This window comes from Erinaceus europaeus, chromosome 8 (genome assembly GCF_950295315.1).
Source record: "Erinaceus europaeus chromosome 8, mEriEur2.1, whole genome shotgun sequence".
In the NCBI taxonomy this organism is placed as follows: Eukaryota; Metazoa; Chordata; class Mammalia; order Eulipotyphla; family Erinaceidae; genus Erinaceus; species Erinaceus europaeus.
This window is the reverse complement of record NC_080169.1, coordinates 125,344,811-125,369,993: the sequence shown is the minus strand read 5'-3', so window position 1 is coordinate 125,369,993 and position 25,183 is coordinate 125,344,811. Positions and strand designations below refer to the sequence as shown.

General features: G+C 57.4%; 1 protein-coding gene across 4 annotated transcripts in view; it reads right to left on the bottom strand.

Moving 5' to 3' along the window:
* Positions 1 to 4,637: 4,637 nt before the first annotated feature.
* Positions 4,638 to 25,183, bottom strand: part of NCAPG2 (non-SMC condensin II complex subunit G2) — a 74,023-nt gene continuing 53,477 nt past the window's right edge. For 3 of the 4 annotated variants that reach the window (XM_007537583.3, XM_060196873.1, XM_060196875.1), the window contains 13 exons: positions 24,082 to 24,255; positions 21,557 to 21,627; positions 20,212 to 20,368; positions 19,954 to 20,127; positions 18,780 to 18,899; positions 18,478 to 18,618; positions 17,368 to 17,467; positions 15,757 to 15,944; positions 14,058 to 14,198; positions 9,284 to 9,387; positions 7,400 to 7,500; positions 7,053 to 7,152; positions 4,638 to 5,011 (listed from right to left, as the gene is read on the bottom strand). In XM_007537583.3, coding sequence (XP_007537645.1) covers positions 4,960 to 5,011; positions 7,053 to 7,152; positions 7,400 to 7,500; positions 9,284 to 9,387; positions 14,058 to 14,198; positions 15,757 to 15,944; positions 17,368 to 17,467; positions 18,478 to 18,618; positions 18,780 to 18,899; positions 19,954 to 20,127; positions 20,212 to 20,368; positions 21,557 to 21,627; positions 24,082 to 24,255 — 1,623 coding nt within the window. In that variant the 3' untranslated portion in view covers positions 4,638 to 4,959. Of the gene's footprint in view, positions 5,012 to 6,178; positions 6,257 to 7,052; positions 7,153 to 7,399; positions 7,501 to 9,283; positions 9,388 to 14,057; positions 14,199 to 15,756; positions 15,945 to 17,367; positions 17,468 to 18,477; positions 18,619 to 18,779; positions 18,900 to 19,953; positions 20,128 to 20,211; positions 20,369 to 21,556; positions 21,628 to 24,081; positions 24,256 to 25,183 lie in introns of all 4 variants that reach the window. The other variant, XR_009551269.1, reaches the window with a different exon arrangement.

The following is a 25,183-nucleotide window of genomic DNA, read 5'->3' as shown; positions in this document are numbered from 1 at the left end:
ACCACTGCCCACCCCCTTTTTTTAAAAAATTATTTACTTATTATTTAATCTTTTTATTATTGGATAGAGACAATCAGAAAATGAGAGGGGATGTGGGTATGCTTCTAAAAACCCCTTCTGTTTCATTTGGTTTAATCCCCCCTGCTTAACACTATTCTATTTACATAACTAAGCACCACCCTGCCTGCAGGGCATTGGTTTCATCCCCACTGGTTCATGATGTCTTTTTGCTCCGCCCCCTCTCGTAGTCACCCTGATTTGCACCAGTCACTTTTCGCTCCACCCTTTCTGCGTCACATCCTGTTTCCACCCTACTTGGCCAGTATATATAGGATTGTGTTGTTTAGTTTAGTTTTAGTTTAGCTTGGCTTAGGTTGTGCTGCGTTCCGCATGAATAAAGACTGATCTGCATACCACTCAGCCATGAGTCCTGGGTCATCTGTCTCCGCTCGTGAAGCTAGCCCGACATAATGGTGCCCTGAACAGGGACTGACAAGGGGAGGGTACAGAGGGCAAGGGACAGATACCTGCAGATCTGCTTCACCACTCGTGAAGCTTCCCCCCTACAGGTGGGGGCCAGGGGGCTTGAACCTGAGTCCTGGCACACTGTAATGTGCGTGCTTAGCCGGGGGTGCCACCGCCTGGCCCTCTTCTATCTCGTGGAGTCAGAGTCTTGCCGAGGTGTGACCTCACTGCTTTCAGAGCAGCCCCATCCAGACAGACACGGGGTGCGGGAGTCCCCACGGCCACAGCTGTCCCGCTGTCACCCTCCCCAGGGCTCAGAGCTGGCATCGTGCTGGGCATGCACCCTGCTCTCCTCCTTTCCAGAGAGAATACCTACCATGCTCCCTGGGAAAACCAGTCCTGGCTCTACCCCCAGGCTGCACTGGTGCTGAAGCATCTCGGTCTGTCTGTCTCTGAACAGATGAAAAAGCAGTGGGAGTGATAAAGTCATGCATGGAGGCCTCAACTCCACAAAACCCAAACACTATTTTTTTTTCTACAGGACAGAGAGAAACTGATAGGGAAGGGGGAGACAGAGAGACACCTGCAGACCTGCTTCACCGCTCATGAAGCTTCCCCCTGCAGCAGTTGGGGGGACTGGGGGCTCAAACCCAGGCTCTGTGCGTGGTGATGTGTTCACTTAACTGGGTGTGCCACTGCCCACCCCGAGCAATCTTTTGAAAGAATATGCCAGTGGGTCCAGAAAACGGTGCGGGCAGAGGGTGTGCACCCAACAGGGAGACACAGCACCGGCGGAGTGCAGCCCTGCACAGCGAGGGAGGCCATCCTCCCTGTAGTGCACACGCCTCCGGGGAGCCCTTAGCCTTCCCTGCTGCACAGGGCGGCGCTCGCTGAGGCCGCAGCTCCATCCCCAGAAACACGCGGCCAGCCCGAAGGAACGCCTTTTGCCTCCAGGGTTGTCACTGGGACTTGGTGCAGGCACTGCAAATCCGCTGCTCCTAGTGGCCGTTTTTCTCTTTGGGAGAAGGGGGAAATAGAAACACAAGCAGCCCTGCTTCACCACTGTGGGTGGGCAGTGGGGGCTCAAACCTGGGTCACGCCAGAGCTCTTTTCTTATAAACACAAGAAACATTACGACCCTTCTTCCTACTTGCAGTTCTGCTGGGCGTGGCTCCAGGGACAGCCCCCGGGCAGTGACTACAGTCTGGGAGGGCAGCAGGGAGAGGTCAGAGTGCACGGGCCTCGGTTGTGCCCACTGCACGCTTCCCCTCCCCCCCAACTGCTCTGTCTCCGCTGAGGGTGCCTTTAGGAACTGAGCAGCCTGTCAGTCACATGCCCCAGAGCTGGAGGAGAGGAAGGGAGCCCCTATGTATGGACTGCTGTCCCACGTGTCCAGGGACTGGGCCAATGGTCTCTGCTTACTGTGCTGCAGGCTCAGCCTGGGAGAGGCCGCAACACGGCCTGGACAGTCCTGGCGGCCTCCTCAGAGAACAAGCGAGTCCTAAAGGCAGATCCCAGGTTGTCAGAGGACACACACCCTCCGCAGAACCTGCACAGAACCCAGAGCCGCAGGAGCCCAGCGCCTAGCACGCCCCCCGCCAGCAGGATGGGCACAGGGCTGGCCAGGCCCCTCACAGCACAGAGGGAAACTGAGGAAACCTCCCCCACCTCCGGCCAGGTTGCAAGGAGGAGGGGAGAGGAGTCTGGGGGACAGAGTCAGTGAGGCCTCATGGAGAGCGGCTGTGAAGTGTAGTTGGGCCATTTCAGAGGCTCCCCAGTGCTCCCAGAGGCAACCGAGGTCTTCTGAGAGTAGTCAGAGTCACAGCCCAACTGCAGGCGAAGCCCAGCCATCACAGCCCCGTCAGGCAGAAGAGCCCAAGGCAGACCTGCCAGGGCATCGCTGAGGGTAGGCCCCCTTCACCTCACTGGCGGCACCTGGGCACAGCCACAGGCAGGGCAGCAAGTTTGGGACACGTGTCCCTGTTCAGAACGGAAGGGAACTCAGCTAAGAAAGCAGTTTCTACAGCAAGTGAGAAGGGGAAGAGTCCCTCACAGGGAAGCCACCCCCCCATCCACACCCCGCCCCCCCGGCAGTGCAGACTTGTCCATGACAAGGTTCCAGCATCTAGCCCGTCCACCGCCCATAACTGCCCGTCATCTGCTCAGACTGGGTCAGAGCCGACAACTTCCTCAGGGGTTCAGAAAGCTCTCCCTAAGGGCCACAGCACACCCACAGCAGCAACCTGGCTGAGACTCCCTGGAGAAAGGGCCACTAGAGGCAGCTGAGTACAGCACACACCTGACTGGCCGCTCACTGTATCTGCAGACTGTGGGCTCTAGCCCCAGGACGCTGCTTGGGCATGACACCACAGGACACTGAGTGGGCATGACACCACAGGACACTGAGTAGGCATGACACCACAGGACACTGAGTGGGCATGACACCACAGGATACTGAGTGGGCATGACACCACAGGACACTGAGTGGGCACGACACCACAGGACACTGAGTGGGCATGACACCACAGGACACTGACTGGGCACGACACCACAGGATACTGAGTGGGCACGACACCACAGGATACTGAGTGAGCACGACATCACAGGATACTGAGTGGGCATGACACCACAGGATACTGAGTGGGCATGACATCACAGCATACTGAGTGGGCATGACATCACAGGATACTGAGTGGGCATGACATCACAGCCACAGGCTGCTTGGGCATGACATCACAGGACACTGGGCATGACCTCACAGGATACTGAGTGGGCATGACACCACAGGATACTGAGTGGGCATGACATCACAGCCACAAGCTGCTTGGGCATGACATCAAAGGACACTGGGCATGACACCACAGGATACTGAGTGGGCACGACACCGCAGGATACTGAGTGGGCATGACACCACAGGATACTGAGTGGGCACGACATCACAGGATACTGAGTGGGCATGACATCACAGCCACAGGCTGCTTGGGCATGACATCACAGGACACTGGGCATGACATCATAGGATACCATTGGGCATGACATCACAGGATACTGAGTGGGCACGACATCACAGCCACAGGCTGCTTGGGCATGACATCACAGGACACTGGGTATGACATCACAGGATACTGAGTGGGCACGACACCACAGGATACTGAGTGGGCATGACATCACAGGATACTGACTGGGCACGACACCGCAGGATACTGAGTGGGCATGACACCACAGGATACTGACTGGGCACGACATCACAGGATACTGACTGGGCACGACACCGCAGGATACTGAGTGGGCATAACACCACAGGATACTGACTGGGCACGACACCACAGGACACTGAGTGGGCATGACACCACAGGATACTGAGTGGGCACAACACCACAGGATACTGAGTGGGCACGACATCACAGGATACTGAGTGGGCATGACACCACAGGATACTGAGTGGGCATGACATCACAGCCACAAGCTGCTTGGGCATGACATCAAAGGACACTGGGCATGACACCACAGGATACTGAGTGGGCATGACACAGCAGGATACTGACTGGGCACGACACCGCAGGATACTGAGTGGGCACGACTCCACTGGATACTGACTGGGCACGACACCACAGGACACTGAGTGGGCACGACACCACAGGACACTGAGTGGGCACGACACCGCAGGATACTGACTGGGCACGACACCGCAGGATACTGAGTGGGCATGACACCACAGGATACTGAGTGGGCACGACACCACAGCCACAGGCTGCTTGGGCACGACATCAAAGGACACTGGGCATGACACCACAGGATACTGAGTGGGCATGACACCACAGCCACAGGCTGCTTGGGCATGACATCACAGGACACTGGGCATGACATCACATGATACTGAGTGGGCATGGCATCACAGGGCACATGATGTCATGGCTACCATGTTAGGAGCTAGCGCTGTCCTGGAGGCCCAGGGTGGGTGACAGGCCACAGGCCCAGTGGCTGGGAAGCAGGCCCAGTCTTGGCCAGCAGCAGGGCGTGGGTCAGACAGCCTGAGGTCGGCTGCCACATTTCCTGCTCAGGCTCAGCGTGGCCTCCCCGCGCCCAGTGCGGGTGTCCCTCTAGCATCTTTTCCTGCTGAAAGAGGGAGTGACTTCAGGCCGCCCTTTGACCCTAAGCAGGGAGCACACCAGTTCTGCACAGGCACCACTCACTGCTTTATTCCTCTTGGAAGCAACGTCACGTCACCCATATAAAAGCCACGCTTGACACCACGGGCCACGGGCACAGCGTCCCCTTGCTCCCCGGCTTCTCCCTGGGCTGGACCCCGTGTCCTTTCCATCAGAGACACCGTGCCAGAGCACCGGGCACAAGTTAAAAACATCTGCACTGACTACTCGGCCCCCAAACAGTCCCCACCCCTCCCAGGAGCTGTGAACATTAAAATATGAAACTACAAATTCATTTCTTTTCTGCAAGTCCTCTCCTTCCACGTGAACGAAGATGTCAGCCTGGTCAACAGTTCAAGAGCTCTCCCAGCGTTCTCGATGAAGATTCATAGAGATATCTGAAACACAAAGACAGACACAGCTGCGGCAGGAGTGGTCGAGGTCCTGCCGTCCCTTCTCCCCAGGGAAACTAATAGGCTGAGACTCCAGCAACACCTCAGGGACTGCGAGACTCCCATCACTGTGGCCCAGTGGGCGGGGCACCAGGCCAGTAGCAGGAGGCCTCAGCTGAACCCCCAGCTCCACACGGGCCAGAGTGACACTCAGGTTCATCCTGCCATCTCCAACACTCAAAGGATCCTGTCCCGTGACCTCCCCGTGTGCATACCATGTGGATGGAGTCAGCTCCTGAGAGACCCTCAGAAGAAGTCCCTGCTTCCTGCGGGCCAGCCCCTCAGAGGCCCACAGGATCTGCATCCGGCAGGCAACCCACCCCCACCCGACTGTGGCCCCATTCAGTCTTAGGTCCCAATGTGGCAGAGAGGAGCTGTGGTCTCCCCTCACAGGAGCAGATGGATACGGGCCAGGCAGAGAGGTGCTGTGGTCTCCCCTCACAGGAGCAGATGGATACGGGCCAGGTGGCCGCACACCTGGCAGAGAACAGGCACCACCATGCAGGAGGACCTGGGACAGCCCCTCATCCCCACCTGGAGTGGGGGAGCTTCACAGTGGTGGAGGCTGCAGGTGTCTTCCCTCTCCCCACCCCCCATCTCACTCCCTATCAGAAAGAAAGAAGCCACAGGAGTGGAGGGTCCGTCATCATCATCATGCAGGCACCAAGCCTCAGAGTAAACACCTGTCGGCAAAAATGAAGAGAATGAAAGAATGACGCCCGATGCTTGTCCAGGGTGGAGCTCCAGGAGAGTGAGAACAAAGGGCTCTCCTCCCTCCTTCCTTTTCTTTTAGTAGGAGGAACTTGTGTGTTTTGGGCATTATCTTTATTTATTTATTGGCTAGAGAGGCACCTGCAGCCGGGCCTCACCACTTGCAAAGCTTTCCCCCTGCAGGTGGAGGCCGGGGGCTTGAACCTGGGTCCTTGTGTATTGTAAGGAGCGCTTAGCCAGGTGTGCCACCACCCGGCTCCCTCTCTTCCTCTCTCAATTTCTATCTCCATCCAAAAGATATATAACGACAACAAATATTAAAAAAGGAAAGGAGAAGCAACAGCTAACATACTTTATGGTTTAAACTAACAGTAGGGAGAAGCCCGAGAGGCCTCATCTCACCCCTTTCTCTTTTCTCCCTCCAGGGTTATTGCCGGGGCTTGGTGCCTGCACTACGAATCCACTGCTCCTGGGGGCCATCTTTTCCATTTTTGTTGCACAGAGTGAAATGGAGAGAGGAGGGGCAGACAGAGAGGGGGAGAGAAAGACAGACACCTGCAGACCTGCTTCACCACCTGGGAAGCGACTCCCCTGCAGGTGGGGAGCCGGGGGCTTGAGTTGGGATCCTTGTGCTTTGCGCCACATGCGCTTGACCTGGTGCGACACCAGCTGGCCCTCATCACCTCTATTTTTCAATGTTCAATGGGAAGCCCCAGCTTGAACCCAGAACCTTGTGCGCTCTGACATGTGTGCTCAGCCAGGTGTCACCACCTAAACCCTGTGTGCCCCACCTTCTGCCTCCAGGGTCGTCACTGGGGCTTGGTGCCCACACCATGAATCCACTGCTCCTGGCAGCCATTTTCCCTTTTTATTTTTATTTATTTTTTATTGTCTAGGAAACAGAGAGATTAAGAGAGGCAGGACAGAGAGAGGGACAGAAAGAGAGACACCTGTAGACCCACTTCACTGTGAAGTGACCCCCCCCCCCCGTAGGTGGGGAGCCGGGCGCTAGAATGGGGATCTTTGAGCAGCTCCTTGCACTTTGTGCGATGTGTGTCTAACCCGCTGCGCCACTGCCGGCCCTGCCCTTACTTTTTAAAAGTAGGATCTTAAAAACAGCAGTTTTGGTTTAAACAGGACCAGGAAGTAGACCCAAGGTATGTGGGGTGTGTGTCTGCTGAGGGGAGCCCCAGCCGGCGCAAACCCAGCCTCTCGCTGGCTGTGGGGAGCAGAGCACAAGCTGCGGCCCCCACAGGCAGGACGGGCGCGGGCTGACCTTTCCACGCTGTCCTCCTCCAGGGTGATCTCCATGAAGGTCTTCAGCTTCCTGAGGACGGTGGCTGCGACGTCCTTCACCTTTGAACTCTTATGTTTCCCTGTGGGGACAGAGGAGAGTTCAGCTCCGCACAGAGCGATCCGGCCCTGGGCCGCCTCCCGTGGGGGTCAGCGGGGGCACCCTGACCTGGGGCGGGTGAGGAAGCCCAGAGGCTTGGGTGGGTGCTGAGAGAAGGGTGAGCAGCCGAGCGGTGGGGCTGGCCACGCACAGGGCTGAGCTCCCACATACCCTGCAGTGGTTCTGCACGAGGCCCGGCACAGCCAGGTGGCAGGAGGGGCCTCACCCACCTTTATTGATCACCAGGATAATGTGCACAACGGCCGTGAGGCAGACGATCCCTTCAATGTCGTCAGAAGTGACACACGTCTTCAACTCATCTAAAAATGACCTGCAGGAGATGATGGACAGCTAGAGTCACAGCTGCCGCGCACTCTGGGCCCTGGAGGCGTGGGAGTGACTGTGCACGTGTGTGGAGCACGGGGCGGGAGGTCCTGGTCAGGAAGCACCACCCTGTAAGCCCACATGCGCGCACGCGCACAGGCATTAGTGTAACTGAAAGACAATTTGCAGCCACCTCAAGCAAGACTTTTCTTCTTCTTTTTGTAAAGATATTTATTTTACTGAGAGAGGCAGAGAGAAGCACAGCACTGCTCAGCTCTGGCTTATGGTGTTGCTGGGGATCAAACCTAGGACTTCTAGTATTTAAACATGAAAGTCTGGAGCAAAACTACTTTGCTATCTCTCTGGCCCCAAACAACTCCTCAAGTTGAAGAGATTTGCTATTAAGTAACATTCAGGCCAGGAGAGATAGCACAGTGGTTATGCAAAAAGACTTCCACGTCTGGGGCTCTGGAGTTGGGTTTGAGGTCCCACAATACAAGCCAGAGTAGAGCAGGGCTTTGGTTAAACAGAAGAAAACTCCGTAAGAAAGCCTGTAAAGGTGTCAGATGTGAGCCACCTGCTGTCACCCCATGGCCCTGTCTGTGGAGCCAGAAGGCACAGGGCTCTCTGCCGGCCTCTTGCAAGCACACTCCACACACACACTCTAAATGTTTACCTCTGACTAAATCTTAGTTTTGATAGGCATCACCAGAGACTATTCAGATGAATATATTTTTCAAAAATGAAAATCAATCTTTGTATCAGTGCACCGAGACTTTTTCCATGAGGTGGCTAGGATGGGGTCCGGTCCTCTGTGAAGCTGTCTTTCTGCCCCGAGCCTCCTGGGCCCTCTGCCCTTCTGTGAAGCTGTCCTCTGCCCCGAGCCTACTACCTGGTCCAGCTCCCCTACTCTTTCCCGCTTCTTCCCATCAGTTAGTGCTAGGGCTCAGTGCATTACAAGTCCACTGCTCCTGGTGACCACACCTTCCTTTTGCTTATATTTATTTTTAAAAATTTGTACTTTATGGGAGTCGGGCGATAGCGCAGCGGGTTAAGGGCAGGTGGTGCAAAGTGCAAGGACTGGCGTAAGGATCCCAGTTTGAGTCCCCGGCTCCCCACCTGCAGGGGAGTCGCTTCACAAGCGGTGAAGCAGGTCTGCAGGTGTCTGTCTTTCTCTCCTCCTCTCTATCTTCCCCTCCTCTCTCCATTTCTCTCTGTCCTATCCAACAATGATGACAACAATAATAACTACAACAATAAAACAACAAGGGCAACAAAGGGGATAAATAAAATAAATATTAAAAAATTATCTTATTTATTTTGTATACAGACATAAAAAATAGACAGGGAAAGGGGAGATAGAGGGAGAGACCTATAACACTGATCTACCACTCATACAATTTTCTGGTTTTCTTTTTATTTGATAGGATAGAGAGAAACTGAATCAAGGAGAGAGACAGACACCAGCGGCCCTGCTCCACCCCTCGTGAAGCTTCCCTCCTGTAGGTGGGGACGGGCGGCTTGGCCCTGGGTCATGTGCACTGCAGCACGTGACTCAGCCAGGTGCGCTGCTACTGCCTGCTGTGAGACCATCCCTGGGGCCAGTCCACTGTGCTGTCCTTGTGCTGCGGGGCCTCACGCTTGTAAGCGGAGTCATGACCCCCCATCACTGATAAAGTGGGAAGACCCATGGCATGCTTTTCCTAGAAGGTGTGCACTTTGAAGAGCTGAGAGAAAGGGGAGCAGAGAGCCAGAGCACAGTGGTGGGCGTGAAGACAGAGAGGCGTTACCTGACCACATTCGGAGTCTTGAGGACAATCCCCACCAAACACCTGGAGAACGGAGGCAGGTCTGCCAGATAGTCCAGGCCCGCCAGCTGCTCCACGTCCGACACCTAAAACAGACCCCCCCCGGGGCCCCAAGCTGGTTCTCACAGGGAGGGGCTCACTACTGACCAGTTCTGCTCTGGTCTGCAGCACCTGAGAAAGGCTGCCCAAGAATCTCAGGCAGTGACGTCTACCAACTACGGAGATGTCTGCACTTGACGGGAGGGACCCAGCACTGCACAGGAGTGCTGTGCAGGCAGCACGAGAGAGACAGAGACACTTTTCAGCAAGGCTCCTGCAGAACAGCCTGTGGGGAGGCGGCTGCCGTCAGCAGTGTGCCCTCCCTACCCTCAGAACCCCGGGCGTTAGGCTTAGGGGTTAGGATGAGGACCTGGCCGGGCAGGCCCACACGCTCCTGCAGGCTCCCAGGGAAGGCATGGCCGAGGGGCACTGTGCAGTGTGGAGGGCTGGACCCTCAGCAAGCTCCCAGTGCAAATCTGTCTCTCAAGGCCCTAAGCCGAGGTGAAGGAGTCCACACTTCCAGGCTCTGGGCAAGGAAGCCCCCCGGCTTCCACTGGTGATGGCCAGACACGCGCACCCCATGCCACCCACCCACCGCCCTCTGCTGCTTCTCAGCACCTTAGGGAACTAACTGCACTGAGGCACAGCCAGGAAGACTGGCAGCTAACCTCTCCAGGCTCCCTCTGCTGGGGAAATAAAGTCCATGCCAGGCAGGTGCACAGCCCAGGTGTGAGCTGCAGCACACAGTGGGTGCTATGGGGTGGAAGCTCAGTCTGTGCAGTAGGTGTGACACTGACACTGTGCCCCATGGGAGCCACACTGAGGACCGGGCCTGCTGCAAAGCGGCTTTACAGGAGGCAGTGCTGAGTGGCCAGGCCACGGGCCTGCTCCTTCTAGTCGTGGCCTGACAGAAGCAGCTGAGTGTGGCCAGGCCACGGGCCGGCTCCTTCTAGCCGTGGCCTGACAGTTGCCCGTGAAGGGGCTCTGGCTTTGATTACATACGTGATCTAACAATTACTTCCCTCAATAATTAATAATCTAATAATTAAGTATATTAAATTAATAATATCTAATAATTAATTAATAATCTATTACTTCCCTCAAAAGAAACTGAAAGGGGAGGGGAAGGTAGAGGGGGAGAAACCTGCAGACCTGCTTCATCGCTTGTGAAGTGACACCTTTCCCCCTGTAGGTGGGGAGCCGGGGGCTCAAACGGATCCTTGTGCCATTCCTTAGTACTACGTGTGCTTAATCCGGTATACCACCACCCAGCCCCTAATTTAACTTTCTATAATCATGACCTCACAATATAAATTTTACATATATAGGAATTTAAATGATTCAATGGCATTCCCTGACAAAACAGCCATTTTCAGCATTTAGATTCACCATTTCACTGCCTGGCCGATATCTGCCAGTTCCCACGGAGTAACACAGGCTTTCTGTCTCGCGCTCCCACTGCCATCAACTGTGCCCTCCCAACGAGATGGTTGCCACTACAGCTCAGGTTGTTGCTGGGAGCAGGGCCATTTGGAGAGCAGCTGTGAATAAGTGATGTCAAGCCCACACAGGAAGTTCAAACACCATTGTGATGAGAAGACAAAGTCCAGCTTCTGCTGCCAGGAGACTCAGAGGTACAGATAGTCCCCGACACACAGCCGGGGCAGCTCTGCAACATGTCCCCTTTCCTGGACAGAGGAACACCAAGAAAACAAACACCTGCTTCAACCTCAGAGAGGCAGAAAGGAGAGGCGGGAGGACCCCAGGCTGAGGCTAGCAGGCAGCTGCTGAGAGGGAACCCAGGCACAGAGTGGGGCCCACAGCTCCAGGTTCAGGGCCCGGCAGTCACGCTCGCTGAGGGCACGACAGTCACACTACACTGGCCCAGGGCCTGACAGTCACACTATCCCAGGGCCCGGCAGTCACATTATCCCAGGGCCCGGCAATCACACTGGCCCAGGGCCCGGCAGTCAAACTATCCCAGGGCCCAGCAGTCACACTATCCCAGGGCCCAGCAATCACACTATCCCAGGGCCCAGCAGTCACACTATCCCAGGGCCCAGCAATCACACTATCCCAGGGCCCAGCAGTCACACTATCCCAGGGCCCAGCAATCACACTATCCCAGGGCCCAGCAGTCACACTATCCCAGGGCCCAGCAATCACACTATCCCAGGGCCCAGCAATCACACTGGCCCAGGGCCCGGAGTCACACTGGCCCAGGGCCCAGCAGTCACACTATCCCAGGGCCCAGTAGTCACACTATCCCATGGCCCAGCAGTCACACTATCCCAGGGCCCAGCAGTCACACTGGCCCAGGGCCCAGTAATCACACTATCCCATGGCCCAGTAGTCATACTATCCCAGGGCCCAGCAGTCACACAATCCCAGGGCCCAGCAGTCACACTATCCCAGGGCCCAGCAATCACACTATCCCAGGGCCCAGCAATCACACTGGCCCAGGGCTCAGCAGTCACACTATCCCAGGGCCCAGCAGTCACACTAGCCCAGGGCCCAGCAATCACACTATCCAAGGGCCCAGCAGTCACACTATCCCAGGTCCCAGCAGTCACACTATCCCAGGGCCCAGCAGTCACACTGGCCCAGGGACCAGCAATCACACTATCCCAGGACCCAGCAGTCACACTATCCCAGGTCCCAGCAGTCACACTATCCCAGGGCCCAGCAGTCACACTATCCCAGGGCCCAGCAGTCACACTATCCCAGGTCCCAGCAGTCACACTATCCCAGGGACCAGCAATCACACTATCCCAGGGCCCGGCAGTCACACTGGCCCAGGGCCCGGCAGTCACACTGGCCCAGGGCCCAGCAGTCACACTATCCCAGGGCCCAGCAGTCACACTGGCCCAGGGCCCAGCAGTCACACTGGCCCAGGGCCCAGTAGTCACACTGGCCCAGGGCCCAGCAGTCACACTATCCCAGGGCCCAGCAGTCACACTATCCCAGGGCCCAGCAGTCACACTATCCCAGGGCCCAGCAGTCACACTATCCCAGGGCCCAGCAGTCACACTATCCCAGGGCCCAGCAGTCACACTATCCCAGGGCCCAGCAGTCACACTATACCAGGGCCCAGCAGTCACACTATCCCAGGGCCCAGCAGTCACACTATCCCAGGGCCCAGCAATCACACTGGCCCAGGGCCCAGCAGTCACACTATCCCAGGGCCCAGCAGTCACACTGGCCCAGGGCCCAGCAGTCACACTATCCCATGGCCCAGTAGTCATACTATCCCAGGGCCCAGCAGTCACACTATCCAAGGGCCCAGCAATCACACTGGCCCAGGGCCTAGCAGTCACACTATCCCATGGCCCAGCAGTCACACTAACCCAGGGCCCAGCAGTCACACTGGCCCAGGGCCCAGCAATCACACTATCCCAGGGCCCAGCAGTCACACTATCCCAGGGCCCAGCAGTCACACTGGCCCAGGGCCCAGCAGTCACACTATCCCAGGGCCCAGCAGTCACACTATCCCAGGGCCCAGCAGTCACACTACCCCAGGGCCCAGCAGTCACACTATCCCAGGGTCCAGAGTCACACTATCCCAGGGCCCCGCAATCACAATGGCCCAGGGCCCAACAGTCACACTGGCCCAGGGCCCAGCAATCACACTATCCCAGGGCCCAGCAGTCACACTATCCAAGGGCCCAGAGTCACACTATCCCAGGGCCCCGCAATCACACTATCCCAGGGCCCCGCAATCACACTATCTCAGGGCCCAGCAGTCACACTGGCCCAGGGCCCAGCAGTAACACTATCCCAGGGCCCAGCAGTCACACTATCCCAGGGCCCAGCAGTCACACTATCCAAGGGCCCAGAGTCACACTATCCCAGGGCCCCGTAATCACACTATCCCAGGGCCCCGCAATCACACTATCTCAGGGCCCAGCAGTCACACTGGCCCAGGGCCCAGCAGTCACACTGGCCCAGGGCCCAGCAGTCACACTGGCCCAGGGCCCAACTGTCACACTGGCCCAGGACCCGGCAGTCACACTATCCCAGGGCCCAGCAGTCACACTATCCCAGGGCCCAGCAGTCACACTATCCCAGGGCCCAGCAGTCACACTATCCCAGGGCCCAGCAGTCACACTGGCTGAGGGCCCGGCAGTCATACTGGCAGAGGGCCCAGCAGTTACACTGGCAGAAGGCCCAGCAGTCACACTATCCCAGGGTTCAGCAGTCACACTATCCCAGGGCCCAGCAGTCACACTATCCCAGGGCGCAGCAATCACACTGGATGAGGGCCCTGTAGTCACACTGGCCGAGGGCCCTGTAGTCACACTGGCCCAGGGTCCTGTAGTCACACCGGCCGAGGGCCCAGCAGTCACACTGGCCCAGGGCCCTGTAGTCACACCGGCCGAGGGCCCGGCAGTCACACTGGTCCATGGCCCTGTAGTCACACTGGCCCAGGGCCCTGTAGTCACACTGGCCCAGGGTCCTGTAGTCATACTGGCTGAGGGCCCGGCAGTCACACTGGCCCAGGTCCCTGTAGTCACACTGGCCCAGGGTCCTGTAGTCACACCAGCCGAGGGCCCAGCAGTCACACTGGCCAAGGGCCCTGTTGTCACACTGGCCCAGGGCCCTGTAGTCACACTGGGCCAGGGGCCGGTGGTCACACTAACTCAGGAGCTCCTGAGTTGGGCTCCCAGCACCAAGGCAACACTTCTCCCTCCCCCCCCCCCCCCCCGCCAGGACTCACCTTCCGCAGGCGGTGACTGATCTCCACCACAGAGGCCGCGATCAAGGTGGACAGCACACCCCGGTGCACGGGCGTGTCCGTGTGCCAAGACTGGACAGTCCTTATAAACTCGTGCAGGGGCGTCTGCACAGAGTAGAGGAGCTGCAGGGAAGCACAAGATGGCTCAGTGGGCAGGGAGGCTCCTGCCTGCCCCACTGCCTGGCTCTCAAAATGTGAAGCAGCTGGAAGGGAACTGGCCGAGACCCAGTGGGGGTCACCTGGCAGACACACTGCCCCTAAGCAAGGAAAACCCCCATCTCACATCACCCGTGCGAGTAGAGAAAGGATGGAGAATCACCGGAGACATGAGCAGAAGCCCCACTAGGAGGCCACGGTCCTGCGCAAAGATGAGGGTTGAAGACGGAAGATGTGATTCAAAGCCCGGATCCGGACACAGGTTAGGTCACGGTCACGGTGCAGACGCCCGAAGCTCACCAGACAGATGTCCCACGCAAACTCAGCGGTGAGCTGCGCTGAGGGACACGAGTGGCAGTCTCTACTGCCCCGGCCGGCGCGCAAGAGGCCGGGCTGTCTCATCTCGGGTTCCCTCCACATCAGCACCGCTCAGAAAATCTGCAGCCCTGCGATGGTGGGTGACACAGCACCCAGGGCCAGGGGCAGCCCTCCAGCCGGGAGCCTCGTGCCCACGAGTGGAAGTGACGGCGGGAAGGGCGTCCACGTCATTAACCCTCATCATTTACAAGCCGTCGCCGTCAGCGTCTGAGGTCTCTGCTCTCTGTGCGTCTCTGCCCTTCCTGCCTGTCTCCCTTATCTACCTTTAAAGAGAAGAAGCAGCAGAGGACCGTGGCTCCGCAGCAGCTAACTATGTGGGGCCACTCCCTGAGCAGCCGCAGCAGCTCTGCTCCACCCCGCTCGGCAGAGGGTTCTGCTGCTGCTGCTGCGAGCACCAGGCCTCAGACGCAGAGCCGGCCTGGATGAGGCGTGCGGGCTCCCACCGCAGCCTCAGGACAGCAATGACCAGCAAGCCACACTGCCGGGGGTCATGCAAATCGTGAAGGCTGGAAGCCACCACATGCACCCTGTGCCCTCACCCAGCAGTCCCACGTCATAGCCAGTGCCAAGCCGAGTGTGAGGAGAGGAGCCGCTTCTGGGAAATTGTGCCAATGCAGTCATATCTGCCATGTTGTCCCCTCAGGCTACTGCTAGTTCCCTGGAGAGTAGGAACATTCTCGGAGTGCCTGTTCAGCCATGTTGTGCCCTCAGGACATTGTCTATATCCCCACGATATCTGGAGTGCTCTGGTTACTCCTCCCCCCTCCCATTCTCACGAGAGTTATCATCCTATCCTGGAGTGCTATGGTTACTCCTCCCCCTTCCCATTCTCGTGAAGGCTACTCCTATAAAAACCCTTCGTTTGTTTTCCGCACCTCGCTCTCTTGCCGGCGCTCCACTCTGGTGTTCAGACGCAGGAAAGGTTACTGCGTGAGGCGGCCATTTTCTCTACCTCCACGTGGCCCAACCTGCTTCTCTAACACCCAACTCTGAGGTGCCAGCGCAAATAAAGATTTGTGTTTCCTCTTCGCTCTGGACCCTCTCTCTCTCTTCTCTGCGGCCCGCGCACTACAACAAGCCGCGTTGTGCACCCCACCCCGTGAGCTCTGCCCAGCGGCACAGGGACCCATCCCAGGGAGGTGAGTACCCGCAGGCCTTCTTCTGGCTGCTTCCGAAAGCTCCGAGCCAGGCACTCCAACATTTTCTGGAAGACTTTCTGGACTGTACCAAACAGCACCACCACTTCTTCGTCTGAGTCTGTCCTCTGAGTCAAGGAGTTTCCGGTCACCTCTTTCAGAATACCCAGCAGCAAGCTGACATAGAAGAACCCCTTCACTGGAAAGAGATGAAGACAGTCACCAGTCTCAGCGCCTCTGCAACCCCTATGCATCTTTCCCAAGTTTCTTCACTGCCAAACCCGAGAGCTCAGGTCTTAACTGACAACCTGTGCCCACAGCAACGTGCGGGGAAGGGGGGCTGAGGCATGGCACAGAGGCGCCGCCCAGGGTGCACGGCCGTGGGCGCCTGCTTGATGCTGAGCCCCAACAGGGAGCACCGGGAGTCTACCTGAGCTCTGGCTCCTGCACCAGCAAGGGGTGTTCATGGGACTTCACCATCACCGCACCACGGGGTGGGAAGACTGTGGACCCTACTGGGTCCCAACCTCCAGCTGCCCCAGGCTCCAGGCAGGGCTCCTGGTCTTTTCTGAGCCTGTGGGCAGCTTTATAACTGCCGATCCCTGTGCTTGCCGAGCCTGTGGGCAGCTTTATAACTGCCGATCCCTGTGCTACCAGTGCCCTTCTCATTGCTGTCTGGGCACTCTGCAAAAGGTGGCTCAGTGGCAGAGAACAGGACTTGCATGTGTGAGAGCACAGCTAGGCTCTGGTGTCACACGGGACAGACCGGTGCTCTAGTTCCTCCCTTTCTTCTCTCACGAGTCTGTCCTAAAAGATGTGATTTTCACAGTCTCAGTCATTAAACCTAAGTTTTTAATGGTATAAAATGAGTTTAAAAAGATTTAAGAAAGAAAAAGGTCCAAAACAGATCAGATCAGTCTGTTCTACTTAAGGCAGATAAACGAAACAATAGCGTCTGCACTTGACCGCAATCTCTGGTGAATTTAGCTGGAGTCCTGGCTTGGTGCAGAGCCCTGAGGAAAAGGTCCTTCCAGACCACAGGGACCGAGCATGGATCACCACAGACGTGTGGAGTCTGAGTCCCAATCCTAACCTTACTGAACGTGACCACCATTCTCAGCACCTGGCAAGCACCTGTGCTTAGACACCACACATCAGACTTGCAGTTCCCGTCCAAATATGAGGGCATGGACACAACTCAGCGGCAGTTCTCAGCGTCGGCCAGAGAGACCCCAGGCTGCTGATGGCCCAGCAAGTCCTCCTGGGAGCCCCAGATGCAACGACCACCCAGGGTGAACTCCGTGCCCCTCTCCCTCCCTCAGGACATGGCTGACTGGGTCTGAGAGGCGGCAGACAGGCACCAAAGCCTCAGCCCTGTGGTCTCAGGACATCCCGGAGCCCACCACGTCCCCACCACATGGCCAGCAGAGGAAGCCTGTGGGGACTCTGCCGGGGGGCTGCAGCTCAGAGACTCGGAACCTGGGCCCGACACCTCTGCCTCCCAGCCGCATCAGTCAGACAGTCTTCCCAGTACAGGCTGGTCTGCAAGCCGTCTGGCTAGAGGTCGCCTGGACGTGAGCCCCGCTCAGTCAGGAACAGCTGAGACGCCGAGTGGATGGTACCTGCTTCCATGACTCTGAGGCTCCACTGCAAAAGCCGCAGCTGAAACTTGCAGTCGCCCAAGCCGACCATCAGGACATCTTTGCACACGGTGAGGAAGGTCTGTGAGACGGGAGTGTGCAGGTGTCACTCGCCAGGCTGGGCTCAGAGGGGCAGTGGAGAGTGCGTGCGGCCCGTGCCACCTCCGGCCACTGTGAGCACGCTGCAGACGGCCACAGAGGTGCTTCTCAAAGGAAGTTGCACTCAGCCACACTGACCCTCGTTTCTGCTCTCACAAGAAGCCCTGAAGGTGGTCGGGGAGGAGGCTCCACGGAGAGACAGGACAGGCGTGTGCGAGGCTCCGGGTCTGACCCTCACTGCATATGCCAGACGATGCCTGAGTTCCCGCTCTCATATGATTAAAGATTAGAACTTTAAAAAGGATTTTTATTTATTGGATGGAGACAGAAATCAAGAGGGAAGAGAGGAAGAGAAAGAGACCTGCAGTGATGCTTCGCCACTCGTGAAACTGGCCCCTGCAGCTGAAGACCAGGGGGTTTGAATCCAGGTCCTTGTGCACTGTGATGTGTTCACTCAACCAAGGGCACCACCACCCGGCCCCTTTACATTATATTTTTTTAAAAGAAAGACATGAAGGGGCTGGAGAGATAGCTCACTAGGCAGGACAGCTGCCTTGCCCTGTGCGTGCCCCAGGCTCAAGCTCTGGCAGCAAGGAGGCCCACAGGTTTGAGGAAGCTCTAGTCCCCTCACACCTGACTCAGCAAGCAGCCCAGGAGCAGTAAGCCCTGGTTCTGGAAGAGGGAGAGAGGAGAGAGGAGACAGAGAGGAGAGAGAGAAAGGAGAGAGAGAGAAAGAGGAAAGCAGAGTGAGGGAGGGGGAGAGAGACAGAGAAGAGAGAGAGCAGAGTAAGGGGGAGAGAGAGAAGAGGAGTTGAGGGAGGGAGAGAGGAGAGAGAAGAGTGAGAGAGAGGAGAGAGAGAGGAGGACAGAGGAGGAGAGGAGAGGAGGGAGAGAGGCCAGGAAGTACAGTTGCTGATTCCCCAAACAGAGCAGCACACTGAGCAGCTAACACTGACATCTAGTGCACACACACATCCCAGACAGGACTCTAACCTGGATGACTTGCTGATAAGCAACCCTGTGAAGCTTCTGATGTTCTTCTTCTTGATCTTGGAGAAGAGACAGAACTGTGTTTTCTAACCAAAACCCAGTGTCTTCCAAAATGGACAAGTAAACCTTGCCTTCTGAGCAGAACTGTCCAAAAGATGAGAGACGAGAAGGTTATACCGTCCCGTCCCGTTAGCTCCCTGCCTTCAGGGTGAGTGAAGGTGAATGCCCAGCCCAGTGGAGGCAGAGGGTTAGTCCACCTCTGCTGCCCCTCCCTCCCCTCCCCTCCCCTCCCCGCCCAGACTCACCCTGTGCTGAAGGTGAATGCTCAGCCGGCAGTGGAGGCTGAAAGCCCGCAGGGCAGAGGCTTCCCTCAAGCCATGAGGGTTCCCTTCGGGAGGAGACCGCAAAATCGCTTCCAGATCCACCTGCAAAAAAAAAGACAGGCTCAGGACCAGGTTTCCTGACCATGCCCCCCGCCAGGTGAGGCAGGCCCAGGCTCCAGCACCAGACAGAACGGAGGGGAAGCTCCGGAGCCGGGAGAGGCACGCTCAGGCAGAGAGAACCCCCAGCGCCCACAGCTTCCCCAACCTCGCAGGACATGATGCTCCCTGTCTGGAGAGGCGCAGAGTTTCTGAGCGTTTCAGTATGTGGGGGCCTGTCTACGGTGGTGGTGACATGTCTACGGGGCAGCCTTGCAGACACACTCCACCTCACCATTCCTACAGCCCCAGGAACCCTACTTTCTTTTTATTTTATTATCTTTATTTTTTTGGATAGAGACAGCCAGAAATTGAAAGGGAAGGGAGAGATAAAAGAGGGAGAGAGACAGATACACCTGCAGCCCTGCTTCACCCCTCAGAAAGCTTTCCCTCTGCAGGCGGGGACGGGGGCTCAAACCCAGGTCCTAGTGCACCGTGACATGTGCGCTCAACCCGGTGCGCCACCACCCGGCCCTGGCACCTGGCCTTCTACCAGTGCAGACAATGCCAGCTGAATCCACCAAATCTCAATATTGGGCCGGGACCTAGGTGTGGGCGGCCTGAGAAAGGGAAAGGCAGGCCCAGCACCCCCACATACCACCCAGGCCTGGCCCCTGCCCGGCACGGGCCCACCCTCCCCTTCAGACCACCTCCCTTCCTGTGTGAGGGTCTGAGCAGAGGCCCGCAGACAGGGCTCTGAGGGCTGGGCTGCCTGTGGCACAAGAACTCGGCACCAGTCACAGTGGCTGAAGGCCCACCCTGGACGGACTGGCTGAGGACTGGCGAGGAAAGGAGGAAGGAGGAGGCCCGGGACCTCCTCCACACTTGCGGGAGCAGACGGCGGCCAGGAGCAGAGGGCCACATGGGAGCAAGTCTGCAGGCGGGGCTCCATAGCACCCAGCAGCCGAGCCCGCAGCAGCCCGGCCTTGGGCACCACCGTGGGAGCCACGCGCAGCAGCCCAGGACTCCCTCCCGCGCGGCCCTGCTGGGGCCCAGTCACCTTGGATGTCTCCAGCGCCGAGAGGAGCTGCTGCAGCTTCTTCTGGGGGGCGGCCAGCAGGCACTCTCGGTTCCCGGGGTGCGTGAGCAGATACTCCACGTACAGCAGCGCTAACTCTGGCTTGGCTGGGTGGGAGTCCTGGCTCTTGGGTCTGCGTCTGGAGGCCGTGGGGCACTAAGGAGCAGGGAGCAGTAAGTGGTCCTGGAAGCACGGCACAGAGGCAGCGTCTGTCCAGCCCGAGGATGGCACTCCACTCACCCTGGCTGCTGGGGACAGCTGCTTGGGCAGCAAGTCACACAGGAGGTCCAGCACGTGGCCCACGTGGCCCCACGCACACAGGCAGTCCAGCAGCGTGCAGTAGCTTCTGTCCACTGCCCCCTCCTCTTGGTTTCTCAGTGTGGAAATGACACTGCAGCTGAAATGCCAACGCAGAAGCAAAGTAAGTGAGCAGTCACTCACCCTCTGCTCCCAGGGAAGAGGGACTGGGGACCCCCCCCACACACACACAGCAGGAGAGAACAGTCAGCCTCTGCTCCCAGGGAAGAGGGACTGGGGACCCCCCCCACACACACACAGCAGGAGAGAACAGTCAGCCTCTGCTCCCAGGGAAGAGGGACTGGGGACCCCCCCCCACACACACACACACATCAGGAGAGAACAGTCAGCCTCTGCTCCCAGGGAAGAGGGACTGGGGACCCCCCACACACACACACACACATCAGGAGAGAACAGTCAGCCTCTGCTCCCAGGGAAGAGGGACTGGGGACCCCCCACACACACACAGCAGGAGAGAACAGTCAGCCTCTGCTCCCAGGGAAGAGGGACTGGGGACCCCCCACACACACACAGCAGGAGAGAACAGTCACCCTCTGCTCCCAGTGAGGAGGAGAGAGGGGGAACACAGGAGACCTCAGGAGACAACCCCTCTTCTCCAAGGTGAGGAGGAGGAGCTGGGGAAGACGCACACGCCCCCCGGTGACCCTGCTCCCCCAGCAGGAGCGACGCCATGTCCCCACAGTCTAGCGGGGCTCCTCCTGACTCCGGATGCCGAGCCAGTGAGGCCCAGAGAGGTCAGCAGTGACAGGCTGGGTCACCAAGGACCAGCCGCCCAGTCTGGTCTCCTCCTGCCTCATCCGTCAGCCCCCAGAGCAAAGGTCCCCAGCTTGAAGGAGAAATGGCAGCGCAGAGTCACAGGGGCCAGGTGGTGACACGCTGGGTAGAGCACTCACGCTGTAAGCATGAGGACCCAGGTTCAAGAACCTGGCCCTGCCTGCAGGAGGGAAGCTCCATGAAGGGAAAGAAGGCAGTGCCTCAGATCTCTGTCTCTCCCCTCTCTCTGTGTCTCTAACAAGGAGAGGGGAAATGGCCACTGGGAGCAGCGGCTTTGTTAGGTGGGGACTGGGTCCCAGTGCTAACAAACTCTTGAGAAACCAACAGACCGGGCTCTACGTGCCCCAGCACCAGCTGAGCGGGGTGCTGCCCTCATGGACCTCTGGGCCCTGGGAGTGGACCCCAGCAACTCCCATCACTGCCGAGGAACAGCTAGAGGGCTGCAGGTGTGGCACACCAAGCGTGAGGGCGTGGGGGGCAGGGGACGGCTTACCTGAAGCCAGGCACAGCAGAGGCGGGCAAGAAGGACAGGAGGATGCCCAGAGGTGTCTTGCACCGGTCATCCTGGGGCAGAGCAAGGAGCAGGCCTGTGAGCATGGGGACTTCTCCCTGTGACCTGACACCAAGTCACTCAGGACCCACACAGGCCCACAGGCTTCCTGGAGGAGAATCAGTCCGAGTCCCCAGACAACCCCGCTGGGTGTGACACGCTCACTGTGCACTCGCACCGACTCCCCGGTCGCTGGGCAGCACGCCGCGGGCCAAACTGCCAGAACCAAAGCGACACCCAGGCGACAGAAGGCCTGAACCACACATGGCCCCAAGACAAACCTCAGCAGAGTTAAGTGTCAGAAAAACCTCTCTGGGGGTTGGGTGGTGGCATGCTTGGTAGAGCACACATGCTATCATGTGCGAGGACCCGGGTTCAAGTCCTCAGTCCCCACCTGCGGGGGAAGCTTCTAGACCTATGAATATGAAGCAGGGCTGCAAAGGCGTCTCTGTCTCCTCCTTCCCTCTCGATTTCTCTCTGAATCTACGCAATAAACAAAACCAATATAACAGAGCCCTGTATCGATAGCTTCTTCATTTAAAAAAGCAAAATTTTAGTCTTAAAAATAAGAAAAGCTCTTTCTGTAGAGCTGGGACTCACGTGTGGGTGATAGTGAAGCTCTGAGCAATTTTTATTTTATTCTCTTCACTCCGACTGAGAGATGGAGATGGAGAGACAGGGAGACATCACAGCACACCCACAGCCCCACCAGGTGCCACCCTGTGCTCTCAGTAGCCACTCGGTGAGTAGCCAGTGCAGTTTACAGAGCAGCAGCAGGCACCCCAGGGCCTCACCAGCCATGCCCACCAGATCCACCTCACCAGCCTGAGCAGAGCCAAGCCAGAGCCCTCCTGGAGCTGGCCAGCTCTCAATTAGCAGGGAGGGCAGAGGACAGCCCCTGCAGCCCCTGTCCCCACACAACACCCTTCCTCACAAGGCCGAGGGGCCAAAACACTGCTGCTGGCAGCAGCTGCATCTATGGGCGTGTACTCTCTCCCGGAACCTCGGGGGCTCCTCCAGCGCCCCAAGCCGTGCACACAGGGCTGGGTGTCATCTGCTGGCCCAGGTGAAGGGAATGTGTCTGAGTATGTGTGTGGGTATGTGAGAGTGTGACTGAATGTGTGTTAAAGTGGGTGTGTGTGACTGAGTGTATGTGTGAAAGTGTGTGTGTAAGTGGGTGCGTGTGAGAGTGAGTGTGACTGAGTGTGTGTGTGTAAGTGCGTGAATGAGAGTGACTGAGAGTGTGTGTGTGAAAGTCGGTGTGAGTGAGAGTGACTGTGTGTGTGTGTATGTGAAAGTGGGTGTGTGTGTGTGAGTGACTGTGTGAGTGACTGTGTGTGAAAGTGTGTGTGTGCTAGTGTGACTGAGTGCGTGTACGTGAAAGTGGGTGTGTGTGATACTGAGTGTGACTGAGTGTGCATGCAAGTGTGTGTGAGTGTAAAGTGTGTGTGTGTGAAAGTGTGTGTGAGTGAAAGTGTGTGTGAGTGTAAACTGTGTGTGTGTGTGTGTGTGTGAAAGCGGGTGTGAGTGTGAGTGTGTTGGGGTAGGAGTCCTGCTCAAGCTAGACCCCATCTTGTGCCCAGTTACTGCCAGGACGACGTGGGCTCCCGAGCCCTGCCCTGCAGTCAGGATGGGCCTCGCGGCTGCCACATCTCATTCAGACAGAGAGAGCCCCTCCCCGTGCGGCACAGGCTGTGCTCTGCCCAGAGTACCTTCTCGGGCCCTGAGTCTTTGCTTGTCGATGAGCCTGCAGCCGCTGTAGCTCCCTAAGTGCCGCGACTGCACCCAGTGTGTGCACACCAACAAACACCCATGGTGTCAACACATCACTGCTGTGAATATCCCTGCTGTGAGCAAAGCACAAGCCAGGCCTGACCAGGCGACAGCTGAAGCAACCCCACTCCTACCCTCTGACTTCTCCTGGAGCAACTACTCCAGCAGGAAGAGCAAGTCCCTAAGGGAGGGCTCCCACCCAGCTCCATGCCCCATGCAGCCACCCATGACCCACACATGGGCCAACACATGTCATGTGACAGAGTGCCCCAAACGCAGGACTCCTGCATCTTGGGGCTCACAGGCCCTCTTCCTCAGTTCCCACAACTCAGACTGGACCTGAAAGTACTGCACAGACCAGGAGACAGAGGAACTGAGCACAACAGGCAGGCTCTGTCAACTGAAGACATGGGGCCTCTGCCCTGCAGAGTGCTGGGACAAGTCCACTGGGGGTCTGGATAATAGGCCTCTGCCCTGCAGAATGCTGGGATAAGTCTGGAGGGAGTATTGGGGGGAGGGGGTCTGTGGACATGGGTTCTCTGAGTCCTGTGGAGAGGTGAAGGGGTGAGTCTGTAAGGGTGCTGGTTTATATCCTCATCTGACCTGGAAAAACTGTCCAGGAAGGCATGTGGGGACACCTCTGACCTCATGCAGATGCACTGGGCCACGTCCTGCTCAGCACAGGGACCAGTTACCTCAAAAACTTTCAGATACTCAGGAAGCACAGACGCAAACTTGTTAATGGTGTAGACTTTGGCCTCTTTGTTGTTCTCCATGCTTCTGTGGATGCTCTTCCAGAGAATGACGATAACTTCCAGCAGGCCTGCCATGGATGCAACATCACTGACAGACAGCGTCTGGTCCAGAACCTGGGGACGGTCATTCACTGTGAGACGCTCAGCCCACAATCCTTGAGCACCGCCTCAAAGAACTCCAGACCAGGCAGAGGACAAAGGCTGACAAGTCTTTGTTTCACTGAATGATTTTATTTGCACTCAAAAATTAATTCTGGGGGAGGGTCTGTGGCACCTGGTTGTGTGCAGACCACAGTCTGAAAGGACCATGTTCAAGCCCCCGCTCCCCACCTGCAGGGGAAGCTTCACAGTGGTGAAGCAGGGCTGCTGGTATGTCTCTCTCCCTCTATGCCCCTTTCTTGCTCAATTTCTTTCTGTCTCCAAAACAAATAAACAACAACAACAAAAAAAGCAAGCCACCAAGGCCAATGAATTTGTCATACAGGCATCAAGCCCAAGTGATTATCCTAGTTGCAGTGAACTTATCTGCACGTAATTGGTCACTCTGGACTCTGAAGGACTCCTGTCTCCTTGGTAAGCTGCTTCCCGAGACACCTGCAGATAATGCACCCTAGCCACCCAGCCCCGGGGCTTCTGCTGTGACCTCAGTGAGCACTTTTTTGCAGTGACCGTGAGCACTTTTGAGCAATGCTGCTCACATCAGTTATGCCACAGAATAAATTCTGTGCCCAAACTCCAGAGGTGATCGCCAGACACAGCAACACCTTTATCTTTCTTTTTTTCCCTCCAGGGTTTTCCCTCCAGGGGCTCAGTGCTAGCACTACAGATCCACTGCTCCTGGCGGCCATTGTTTTCATTTTATTGGACAGGACAGAGAAAATGAGAAAGGAGGGGAGAAGAAAGTGAGGAAGACAGACACCTGGAGACCTTCACCGACTGAGAAGTGTCCCCCCTGCAGGTAGAGAGCCAGGGGCTCGAACCTGGATCCTTTCTGGGTCCTTGCGCTTAGTCCCCGTGAGTGTAACTGGGTGCGCCCCACAGG